Source organism: Gadus morhua, chromosome 4 (genome assembly GCF_902167405.1).
Source record: "Gadus morhua chromosome 4, gadMor3.0, whole genome shotgun sequence".
In the NCBI taxonomy this organism is placed as follows: domain Eukaryota; kingdom Metazoa; phylum Chordata; class Actinopteri; order Gadiformes; family Gadidae; genus Gadus; species Gadus morhua.
This window is the reverse complement of record NC_044051.1, coordinates 33,938,785-33,951,787: the sequence shown is the minus strand read 5'-3', so window position 1 is coordinate 33,951,787 and position 13,003 is coordinate 33,938,785. Positions and strand designations below refer to the sequence as shown.

Sequence of the window (13,003 nt, the reverse complement as noted above, 5' to 3'; positions counted from 1 at the left end):
TCAGGGCCGACGGACTGGAAGGCAGGCTTGGGAAATTTCAATTTTTTTAAATTTCAATTTTTTTGGATTGTTGTTCAAGTAGTTTAATAACATAAGTAAATGTCATGATATCGATCTAAATGCAAGCTTAGAGCATTAGTTTAATAAATTGGTACATTATTGTTAAAAGTAAAGACTGCTGTAACTGTGATCACCCCTTTCAAAAAGCGTGAATCGCATCTTGTTTACGTGAGACTCTTTTGTCTGGATGGAGATGCGGAAATATGTCACAGGCACAGTTAAATAAATTGAAGTCAGAAAGGTGAAGAAAGACCGGGAGAGAAGACCAAATGAGGGAAGTCAGGTTCTGACTAACTTACTTTCGTTTAAACAAACAAGATTAAACCCCATTCTCAATAACCTCCGTTGTCGTGGCTAAAATGAACAGAGACAACCCAAAGAAAGAGCAGGACGACTTCTTGTACATAGGGCCCAGAATTTGTGCTACGCCTCTGCTCTCACACACTAAAGACCACCTCTACTTCCTCCAGGCTTTCAGATCCCTGAAGAATCCTCCACCCACCAGGGCCTGGACGACGGTGGAGGTCCGTCCTCCGTCATACATAGGGACCTTGAGGAGATCCCTGGATCAGCTGGAGGAGACACTGAACATGGAGATGAAGAAGCAGCGTGATGCTGCTGAACTGAAGAGGGTCCAGCAGTATGAAGTAGACGTGACTCTGGATCCTGATACAGCTCATTGCTGTCTCATCCTGTCTGAAGATGGGAAACAAGCACATGATGGAGGTGAAGAGAAGGAACTCCCAGACAACCCTCAGAGATTCACAGTTTATCCACGTGTTCTCACGAGGCAGAGCTTCTCCTCAGGGAGATTTTACTTTGAGGTCCAGGTTAAAGACAAGCCTTTATGGCGTTTAGGAGTGGCCAGAGAGTCCATTAACAGAAAGTTTCACATCAAATTGACCTCCGGGACGGGTTACTGGGTTATTATATTCAATAAGGGTGGGTTGATATTTAATGATGACCCTGATGTCCGTCTCCCTCTGAGAGCTCAGCTCCAGAAGGTGGGGTTGTTTGTTGCTTATGATGAGGGTCTTGTCTCCTTCTATGATGTGGAAGCCAGGGTTCATATCTACTCTTCTGCTGGCTGCACATTTAGAGAGCCTCTCTATCTACTCCTCAGTCCAGGTGTACATGGGGTTGGTGCAAACTCTGCCCCCCTGATCATCTCACCTGTCAATCAAACAGATTAAGACACTGTTTGATGTTAAAATATACAAACAACAACAACTAATGATATTTCCTGAATAAGAATATCTGCTATATCAGAGAGAACTGCATTAATATTGTACTGCTGTCATTTAACAAGGATTATAATAACCTTGACTATTATAAAATATATCCCATTGTAAATTGTTATGTTCCACCGTATTCTTCAATCTGTTTTCTAAAAAATATTTTCTTGTTTTTTGCTATAATATTGTAAATGGTTGCATTCATGATGTTTGGAGGATAATGCTTTTTATCATATCATTCAATAAATACGCAATTAAATCTTTTTTTTTTCAGATTTCCAAAAAATAATAATTGTTTAGTCAAATATTTTAAGAACTTGAACTTGATTAGCTCAGATTTTAAAAAACACACACAAACAAACACACTGGCTAATCTTATCTTCAACATTTCTGTCAGGCATTGTCCTGTCTTTAAGTATTCTATTAAATTGAATCAAGAAAATAAAACGTGTCAAACATGAAGGATTGTTAGATACTGTATGTGTCCCAACGAATTGCCCCTCATACTCATATAAAGTTTATAGTGCTACTTGTGTTTTTAGTAACAGGACCGAGCTGATGTGTAATGCCTACTTTTACCGTCAGGTTGGGGAAGCTGTTCGACCATCGAAGCTTCAATAAAAACACAAACCAAGAAAGAACGAATGGGAAACAACCCAATAAAAACAAACCTGTTGGACCTGAATGAAATATTACACACAGGTAGTGTGTTTGAGTGGTCGTGTGTGCCTGTGTGTGTGCGCGCATGCGTGCGGACAGAAATGGAGAGAGACACAGAAAACATAACCAGTCCCACTTGAGATGTGTTTCAAAACAACAGCAACGTACGTGCACCATGCCAGTTAGTCAGCATCAAAGACAGTGGAGTGAGTGTGGACATCACAGACGGAGGTGGACACCATATTCTTTCTTTCCGTCTTTCATGCTTTCATTCCATGCAGATCTCTGTTTGACTAACCCCAGTGGCAAGCTGTACGGTGTCCACGTCTGTCGGTTGACTTTGTGATGGTGTCAAGACATCGTGGGCGAATACACTCTCTAGTGCAGGGCGAGCAGCACACTGCGTCCATCCGCCCTCTGTCTCTAGATTTGTGTTCCCCAAAGACTACGGTTGTCATGTGAGTCTGCAGACTGGCCGAGCGGTGCACGTCACTGGTTAAATGTGCACTGCTCAATGGTTTAGTGATCGCTTCGGGTTGAAAGCATTGTGTAGTGGGGCCCTAGCTTTAGACGGGGCCCCACACTGAGGTAACTGGACAGAAGAGACAGATTCAAACTCTAAACCCTGCTTCACTATGTGTTGCTTTTATTCATTTGTTTGTTTGTTTATTTGGGCGTCCCTACGGTGATCACCATGACAACGCCAGGAACTCGCTGCCCAAGGTGGCGTCCGGCGTCGCCATGGGCCGGTTCATCAGCTCGTGCCACGCCGGCCTTCGTCTTCTCCGCGCTCATCGAGCTCACCGCCGTCGACCAGCGACCAAGCGGAGCTGGGCCCGGGGCGGCAGGGTGGCACCGGAGGCCCAGCACCCAAAGGGGCCAATACTACCATCATCCGTCACCATTGAGACCTGCTGTTGAGTCATTTAGCAGACGCTTTTGATCGAAAAAGGACTTTGTTGACTCTTTGTTGACATGTGATAACGTATTCATTAGAGGATCTGTGGATAGCCGTCTTTATTCTAGGGTTTAGGTGTTATTTCTTCCTCTCTCTTATCTCCTCCTTCCTCCGCCTCTTTCCCTCCTCCTCCCTCCCTCACCACCTCCCCCCTCCCCCTCCCCATCCTTTCTTTTTTCTTCACTCCTCCTTCCTCCTCCAACTCCAACCTTACTCCTCCCCTTCCTCATCCTGACCCTCCCGTCCCTCAACACCTCCACTCAAACACTTCCTCCTCTTCTACCTCTCCTCCACCTCCGCTTCATACCACTTCCTCTCTCCCCCTCTCTCTCATCGTCCTCCCCCTCCTTTCTCCTCTTCTACCTCCTCCCCCTCCTCCTCCCCTTCCTCCCTCCTCCTCGTCCTCCTCCTCTTCCTCCTCCTCCTTCCTCCTCCCTGCATCTCGTCCTTCCACCTCCTCTTCCTCCTCTTCCTCCTCCTCCCTGCGCCTCCTCCTTCCTCCTCCCTGCATCTCATCCTTCCACCTCCTCCTCCTCCCTCTTCCCTCCACCTCCTCCTCCGCCCCTACCTCCTCCTCCTCCTCCTCCTCCTCCCCCCTCCCACCTCCTCCTCCTCCTCCTCCTCCTCCTCCTCCTCCTCAGAGACCTCATGGTGGTCTCCATGAAACTCAACCAGGCGTACTGGGCAGGGGTCAACTCCACCCCCACCCTCACCCTCACCCGTCCTCCACCTGCTCCACCGTGATTTTCTCATCAATTCCTTAAGACCTTATTTGGGACTCCTTCTTTCAAGTTCTTTGGAGCCATTTTGAATATTCTGCCTGTAGAGAAGAACACCACAGGACTGTTTTGTACACTTATGCCTTTTCAAAATAAAGCTTTAATGATTGTTAACTTCCTTGGGAGTTTTTGATATTTTTTTGCAAATTATAGGCTGAAATGGTTGTTTACATGCGGTGTATCCACCTCTCATTTCCAAAAGCACACACACACACACACACACACACACACACACACACACACACACACACACACACACACACACACACACACACACACACACACACACACACACACGTATAAATAGTGCTATATTTATTTACTAATTTTTGTAATATTGGATCGGTGCTGGATAAAAGGCCTTCGGGAAGTCCCAGAAACACGGCTCCTTCAACGCCGGTTGAAACCAGATACAGTCGCAAATAAACACTGAATCACCATAGTGTCTCTCGTTTTGTTTCGGCTCTCTTTAACTCCAGAAAGAAGAGGAGAACACGTCGATGCATTTAACATTAGATACACAAAGCATGAATTTTCCCAAAGTCAGAGAGTGAACGTTGAAACGTCAGGTAACTGCGTGTCCGTGGGGGCGAAGCCAAGGGTTAGGGGCGGAGCCAGATGTTAGGGGAGGAGAGGAGAGGACGTCATTTGAGGAAACGAAACCTAACGGTACGGTCACACCAACCGCGTTACTCGCGTGGTTCATAGAAACCAAAGCCACCCGAGGTGGAAGCTGTTCTCTCGTTCGGGAGGTAAATAACACGCATTTCGGAGCAAAAAAGTCTGAGGGACAGAAACCACAAGGTGAGTAAAACAGCACAACTTTGAGAAAAGTTATAACCTCTCGTCCCGTTATGGAATTACAAAAATAATGGTATTGCTCGCGTTACATAAACCATGTTGTCTGTTTCTAGGATGGCCTCTGCTAAGTCTTCCTGGTCTGAAGAGAACTTTTCATGTTCCATCTGTCTGGATGTGTTCAACAGTCCAGTCACCACACCATGTGGACACAACTTTTGCAGAATCTGTCTTACAAAGTTCTGGGATGAACAAGCCAAGTACAAATGTCCTGTTTGCAATGAGCATTTCCCCACAAGACCTGATCCCCGGGTCAATACCCTCTTATCAGAGCTGGCCGCTCAGTTTAGAACGACTGTACGAGTAGAAGAGCAGCCTTTTGTTGAACCAGCAGTAGTTCCCTGTGACGTCTGTACTGGAACCCAGCTGAAGGCTGTAAAGTCCTGCCTAGTGTGTTTCACCTCTTACTGCCATACCCACCTGGATCCACATCATAGAGCGGCAGGCCTGAAGAAACATCGGCTGGTCGAGCCTATGGACCGTCTGGAAGACAGGATGTGTAAGAAACACGACCGACTTCTGGAGCTCTTCTGCAGGACGGAACAGGTGTGTGTGTGTCAGTTCTGCACAGAGGGTGACTACAGGTCCCATCCTGTTGTACCTCTAAAGGAGGAATATGAAGTGAAGATGGCCCAGCTGGGGAAGATAGAGGCTGAACTTCCACAGATGATCCAGGAGAGAAAACTAAAGATTAAGGAGATTAAAGCAACAGTAGAACGCAGCAAATCAGACGCAGAAAGAGAGATAGCCGATGGTGGGCAGGTCCTCACTGCTCTGATAGGCTGTGTTGAAAAGTGCCGGGATGATCTCAAACAAACAGTTAAAGAGAGACTGAAATCCACAGAGAAACAAGCTGAAGACCTCATCAAAGAGCTGGAGCAGGAAATAGAAGATCTGACCAATAGGAGCTTACAGGTGAAGCCACTCTCACACACTAAAGACCACCTCCACTTCCTCCAGGCCTTCAGATCCCTGAAGGATCCTCCACCCACCAGGGACTGGACGACAGAGGAGGTCCGTCCTCCGTCATACGTAGGGACCTTGAGGAGATCCCTGGATCAGCTGGAGGAGACACTGAACATGGAGATGAAGAAGCTGAGTGATGATGAACTGAAGAGGGTCCAGCAGTATGAAGTAGATGTGACTCTGGATCCTGATACAGCTCATCCACAGCTCATCCTGTCTGAGGATGGGAAACAAGTACAATATGGAGGTGTATGGAAGGAATTCCCAGACAACCCTGAGAGATTTGCATACCATATATTTGTACTTGCAAAGCAGAGCTTCTCATCAGGGAGATTTTACTTTGAAGTCCAGGTTAAAGACAAGACTGAATGGTGTTTAGGAGTGGCCAGAGAGTCCATCGACAGAAAAGGTCGGATCAAATTTACCTCTAAGACGGGTTACTGGACTCTTTACTTCAAAAAGGATACGTTGTTTTTCTGTGATGACCCTGATGTCCGTCCGAGAGCTGATCTCCAAAAGGTGGGGGTGTTTGTTGATTATGATGAGGGTGTGGTCTCCTTCTATGATGTGGAAGCCAGGGTTCATATTTACTCTGCTACTGGCTGCACCTTTAGTGAGCCTCTCTATCCATTACTCTGTCCATGTGATCATGAATTTGATAGAAACTCTGGCCCCCTGATCATCTCACCTGTCAATCAAACGGATTAAGGCCTTCGTTTGATGATAAAATAATCAAACAACCAAAACATCTAAAGTTGTTTTCTGAATTAGAATCTCTACCATGGGAAATCTAAGAGAATTGCATTCATACCGTACTATTCACTGTCATTTAACAAGAGCAAAAATAATTAAGCAACTAACACTGCGTACTATAAAATATATAACCCATTATAAATTGTTACACTATAACGTTCAGTATCTTTTTTTTCTGGAGGATCTTCATATTCGGTTTTTTTACTTGATGGTGTAAATGTAGGCTAGCTGAAAATGTGGAATGTTCATTTTGATCAAATTATCAATCGTTTTTTAAACCAAATAGTTATATTTGTTCAATCTTTTGAATAATTTTATAATAACACAATTCAATGTTTGTACACTTTTCAAATTAAAATAAAAAATACCAAATGTAGAATAGGCACAATTCCTGTGGAAGAGTTACATTCTCTGTACAATATGTGTTCAGAAGAATAGGTCGATTCTCAGTATGTATTCAGTGGAATAGGTACAATCTCAGTACAATGTGTATTCAGTAGATTAGGTCCCTTATAAGTGGCCTTAAAAACCCCTTTTACAATTGATGGGATTCAAGGAAGAATTAAAATCCCAGAATAATTGCACATTTTTGTAGCTGGTGAGCCAGTCAATGACTTTTGATCTTTACCATGCCAACAACCCAACCTGTGTTACACCACAAAGCTCCCAGAGACTACATGTAAAGATTTCCCCCATGTGTGTGAGTACCGTGACTTTGTTTTGTCAGGTCTCCTCTCCTCTCCATCCTCTCATCTTAGTTTCTCCTCTCTCCTTCCTCTCTTCCACCTCCTCTCTCCTATCTCTGCTCTCCTTTCTATCTCATCAAGGATTGTGTTAATTTTTGCCATACCTACACATTATGAGTAGATATTACATAGTTACTATTTCGATTATTTTAGTCAAATAATTGAACTCCTTTAAGTTTAATATAGGTAGCCCAGAATAGACCCTTTTGACTTTTCTTTGCTTTAGGCTCAGTCCGATTTCATTATCTCAGCCCTACCCCACTCTGTTGCACATTCACGCGCCGTGGAGCCATGTCCGAAACCTATTTAAAGGTAGGGTAAGGGGAAGGGCTAATATCCCCTAAAAATGTAGATTTTCGATGGGCACACTCAAAGAAACTGAGAACGCTCCAGTTGTGACTTGCTCCCACAATACCTTGCGAGAAAATGGGAAGCAGGAAAAATCCTAGGCAAGATGGCGGGCGAAAAGATGCGACAGGATTGAAAACCACAAATGTGAGTGTTTTCTATGTTAACAATCACGACGGAGGCCCCGCGGCAGCCCGGCCGTGGACCGGGGTCGGGCGGACCGCGGTCGGGGGACTTACCGGGCTCATGTCGTATTATATCCATATGTTCCATGTTCTAGGGACTCCAGGTTGAAGTTAAGCTTTAATCCCCTGCCAAGTAATGCCATTTTTTTTTTTTAAATGCGTATTAACCTGGAAAATGGATGATCAATGTGATGTTGTTTCTTTTTATAAACCAGTGTATATATATCAATCCATATATCTATATAACATATTTATATAACATATCTATCCATCCATCTATCCATCTATCCATCTATCCATCCATCCATCCATCCATCCATCCATCCATCCATCCATCCATCAGTTATTATGTGTACATAACATGTGGCCATATAACCCAGTTCTACCATATAATTCCTTCTTATTTGTTATTTGTTATGTTTTCTTCCAGGAGATCATTGAGGCCGCTGCCATCACCGAGCCCATCCCTCCACCACCTCAAGCATTTCTTCTGCATTGGTAGCCCTAAAACCCCAAACCCCCAGGAAGATAGAAAGATTAAAGGGCAACTTCACCCATTTCACATAAGCTTTGTATTTTTAGAACCCCCCGCATATTTTTGAATGGTCTAGCATCATTCCCTTATTTTCTGGAGAGACTGGAGAGATCCGTATCGACCTCCAACACTTCCTGTTTTCAATGACGCAATATGACGATTTTTGCGTACAAGAAAATAGGAAGTGTAAGAGGGGATGATTCTCGTAAGACTACAACCACTAGTGGGCACTAGTGGGTCCCACCCCCTAGAGGGGGGTGGGACCCACTGACGCTACAGACCTATTAGAGCAGTGCCAGTGGGTGGGACTTCACCAGCAGAAAATTAACATCCACAGCGTCTGAAGCTATGATAACAGAGGCTGTTGATAAAACTGAAGTACATTGGCGGAGGGTACTGGATCTGACATAGAAGATGGCTCCATGCAAAAGTTCACCATTTCGAAAGAAATACAAACGAGGACTACCGTATTTTCCGCATTATAAGGCACACCGGATTATAAGGCGCACCTTTAATGAATGGCCTATTTTAGAACTGTTTTCATTTATAGGGCGCACCGGATTATAAGGCGCATAGAATAGAAGATACTGCAGTCAAACGTTTGACTGGGGTTGCGTTATGCATCGACTAGACCGAGCTGTGCTAAAGGGAATGTCAACAAAACAGTCAGATAAAGTCAAACTTTATTAAGCGTTCTGACAACTCCCATGGTAACGATGTTCAAACGTTAATGTGCATATTAACAATATCTCATCAATATCTGATCAATATCAATATCTCTTAACAATAAGCTCACTTTTCAGTTCATTCCCCGTCTACGAATCCCTCGAATTCTTGTGTGTCCGAATTGAACAGTTGGGCGAGTACGGCATCCAACATGCCCGGATCCCTCTCGTCATTATCCGAGTCAGCGTCGCTGCTGTTGCCTGGCAGTTCAGTGATTATTCCTGCCTTCGTGAAAGCTTGGACCACAGTTGAGACTGTTATATCAGCCCAGGCATCCACGATCCATTGGCAGATAGTGGCATAAGTCGCCTGGCGCTGTCTTGGTGACTTGGTAACGTGATGTTCGCCTTCTTGGCCCCGTCCACACGAAGCCGATTTTTTGGGCGAAACCGCATAATGCTACGGCCACACCAAACGCGTGTAACGTGCCTAACTTGACGCTTGATCATTGTGTGTCACAAAAATGGTTCAACGCGCCAACGCGCCTGTGGCTGCGCTGGATTTAGGAGTCCGAGGTAGGAAACCCAAACGCCGCCATGTTTGGGTGCATGATAGAGTTTAGATCGGGTTAGATTAAATAATCTCGGGTATAAATAACAATAATCGGGTTAAATAACTTCACATGGTGTGTCTGGTGTGTTCCCAGTCGAACAACTACAACCAACACACCCAGCATGCTGCGCGTCCCCTTGACGTCAGCACGCCGTAGCAGTAACCATAGAGACTGTGACCATAGTCTACATCCCCCTTCTTAAATTATTGCCAACGAGGCACATGATATAAAATAACACATAATATAAAATAGTAGATCATAGAAAATTGCACATAATAGAACATAGCACATAATAGGAAATAGCAGTCTTGCTGTATTTATTTTCAAATGTGAGCCTCATTTGCACTATGTACTTATCTACTAATAATATTCAACATCCAATTTATATATTCAAAAACGTCTATATTTCAATGTCTTTCAGGGCCTTCTGCTGTATGCGAACATTGCACAAGCTAAACAGCACCTTATTTTTAACTGTTTTGTTCAACAAATCTCTGCTCTTTGTACAGATATTTTTAGTAGTTTAGTTTATTTATCTACTTTTATTTTAAGTATATTTTATATTTAGTGTCTAGGGAACTTGCAAATTAAGAAGAAGTGTAAACTATGTTTCCATTGTGTATATGACAATAAACGATCTTGTATCTTGTATCTTGCATATAATGAAACCCCAAGCATCTAATACAGAAAGTGTAACATATACCTGTTGTCCTCCCCCTGTTTATTTATTTATTTATTTTTTTAGAAAGAGTGTCCAACAGTCCACACAGCCAGAACAGGCTGCAACATGAGGGGGGGGGGGGTCAAATGTGACAAAGTCCTTGTAGAGAGAGCTGGGTCTCGACGCTCTCCCTGAGTGAGTAAAAATCACAGGCCGCTGTCCCTGTGACAATTCGGGGGCCACACTGTCATGTTGTGGGCTTTGTGGATGTGCGATTGCAGCAACAGCAGGTGGGTCCCCTGCCGTGGAGTCAGGAACATAGGTCTCAGGGGTCTGGAGTAGGTGGCGTCTGTTCCTGACATATGTTGCATCTCCAGCCTTGACATGGTAACTATTTGGTCGTGGTGCTGTTCCTAGCACTGTTGCCAGCCTGTCGTGTCCTCTCTTTGTCTGCATTCTCACTGTCTGCCCAGCTCGCAGTGGAGCCAGTGGCCAAGCTGATTTGTCGTAGTAGGCCTTTTCTCTCTGTCTCGCCTGTGTCAGAGCCATCTGGACCTGTGTCTCCACTTCGGGTGGGTACATGGCTTTGGTCATGGGACTGAAAGCCCTGGTGCTCCGAGAAAGCAGGCATTGAGCTGGCGACGGCAACCCGTCCCTGGGCATGTTGCGAAGGCTGAGGAGAGCGGCATCTATGTCTGTTCTATCTCGTGCACATTTCTCCAGCAGTTGCTTTGCCGAGCGCACAGCCCTCTCAGCAAGCCTGTTGGACTGAGGGTACAGTGGACTGCTGGTGACATGACAGAAGTCCCACTTGCGAGCAAATTCCCGGAACTCCCTGCTTGTGAAGTAAGCAGCATTGTCTGTCATGAGTTGCTGTGGTACTCTGTGAGTAGCAAAGTGGCGTTTAAACTTGGCCACCAATGTGGCACTTGTTGTGCCCGGGACGCAGTCTATCTCGAACCAGCCAGAGTAGGAATCAACAAGCACAAGATGCTCCTTCCCCTCCCACTCAAAACATCTGCTGCGGTGAGGGACCACGGTAGGTCAGGGATGTCATGCAGTTGAAGGGGCTCCTTAGGCTGGTGTGGCTTGAGAGCATTGCAGGGGGCATTGTAGATGGTCGGCCAGAACATTGTCTTCCTGGCCTTGCGCTTCGTGGCCTCGAGACCAGGGTGGCCCTGGTGCAGCTGTTGCATGTAGTAACGCTGGAGGGAGTGTGGAATGATGAACCGCCGTCCACGGAGGAGCAAACCTCAGGTCACGTGGCACTTCCCCAAATGCATCGGGCAAGCCTGCAGAAACAACCTCAGCGAGACGCCGGCACACAGGATCAGCCAACGTCTCACGCTTCAGTTCCTCAACCCTGTGTGAGGAGCAGTGATGCCAGTAACGCGTTAATTAGTAACGCGTTACTGGCCTCGGACAACTTTTTTCAGTAACAAGTAATCTAACGCGTTACTATTTCCAAACCAGTAATCAGATGAAAGTTACTCATCAAAGACACTGTGCGTTACAATTTTTTTTTACCGGATCGCCGATTAGATTGGGAGCGATGGAGTGTGGAGTGTGTGTGTGTGTCTTGACTGTCTGTCTGCCTGTTTGTTTGAGAGTGCGTGTGCGTGTGAAGCGTATGTCTCTGTTACGGTTGCGGACCGACGCCCCACCCTCATGGGTAATAACCTCCGTTTGTCGATGGCCATGCAAATTACCATGTGTTTTTCCATGCATGTGATTTGTTTACATTTATTTTAGTTTTGATGTTCCTTTCCCCGGACGTGATTGGTTGCTGCATTGGAAAGCCGAGGATCCAGGAAGACAAAATACGGGCGGACTCAACATTCGCGGCAGCTTGTCTCGGATTTGCAGCTTGCCATTTAGGTCTTCAAATGCTTAGTTTTTTACTTGATTGAGGCTCTTGTTAGCTACCAGGGAACTGGGCCAGGGTAAGGTTGTTAGAGGTTATCTAAAACCGACACGCAGTTACACCTTTGTTAAGAAACACTAGGCGCACGTGTATTTTGGGAGCTTCTCTTTGGTTGCATTAATTTCTTTGATTTGGACAGCACCCAATGGTCCTTTGCTTTTGTAGTTTTGCCTCCTCTGTTAGTGTTTAATTGATAACCCCAAGCTCAGGGTTAAATAAACAACTTTAAGTTAACCAACGACATCTGGTATTATGTTGCCACCCTTTCCCCTAGCGGGGCACGTAACAGTCTCCAAAGACTTCAAAAATCTATCAGTGGCGAGTGTCGACCTTGTCCGCGCCACCAGTTGTTATTAGCGGCGGTATTATTCGCGCGGTGCTGCGTGTGTGTGTGTGTGTGTGTGTGTGTGTGTGTGTGTGTGTGTGTGTGTGTGTTGCGCTGGAGCGACGGCAGCAGAAAGAGCGCATGGGAGCCTCTACGTTATCACCAGAGAACCAAACCCACGGGGAGGTCCAATCAGCTCGAGCGCTAGAACACGCTGTTTACGTCACGCACGTGGAAATGCGTCCGGTGATCACCCCGTAAACGTCTGTCTAGCGGTTGAAAGCCGTGTGTCAGTGTGTGCACGACAGGGCCGTAGAACCAAATTCTGGGCCCTGTATACAAGAGGTACTGATGCCCCCCCCCCCCCGAATTCCCCCTACCAGCCCCCTGCGCAGAATTGTTAGGGGGGGGGGGCAAAGAGTTAGTCTTGGCAAAACCGGTTGTAATTTTTTATTTTGAGGCGGCAGGGGGTGTTTTCGCAGCTAAATGTAACTCATAAAGTAACTTGTAATCTGACTTAGTTACTTTTAAAATCAAGTAATCAGTAAAGTAACTAAGTTACTATTTTAAGGAGTAACTAGTAATCAGTAATCAGATTACTTTTTCAAGGTAACTGTGGCAACACTGGTGAGGAGAGGACGTCCACTACCATAACCTCGTACTCCTCCATTTCCTCAGCTTGGTCAGTGGAGGGCAAATGTGCACGGGAGAGAGCATCAGCGACGTAGAGC

At 45.6% G+C, this 13,003-nt stretch overlaps 1 protein-coding gene across 2 annotated transcripts; it reads left to right on the top strand.

Moving 5' to 3' along the window:
* The first annotated feature begins 4,345 nt into the window (after window positions 1-4,345).
* Window positions 4,346-8,117, top strand: LOC115542297 (E3 ubiquitin-protein ligase TRIM39-like). Of its 2 annotated transcripts, XM_030354544.1 has the most exons (3): window positions 4,346-4,496; window positions 4,607-6,035; window positions 7,979-8,117. In XM_030354544.1, exons 2-3 carry the CDS (start codon window positions 4,608-4,610, stop codon window positions 8,048-8,050), a joined length of 1,500 nt encoding a protein of 499 aa, XP_030210404.1. In that variant the 5' UTR covers window positions 4,346-4,496; window position 4,607; the 3' UTR covers window positions 8,051-8,117. The 2 variants fall into 2 exon arrangements, with proteins under 2 accessions (XP_030210404.1, XP_030210403.1); XM_030354543.1 differs by lacking the exon at window positions 7,979-8,117 and having other exon boundaries at window positions 4,607-6,650.
* The last annotated feature ends 4,886 nt before the right edge of the window (window positions 8,118-13,003 follow it).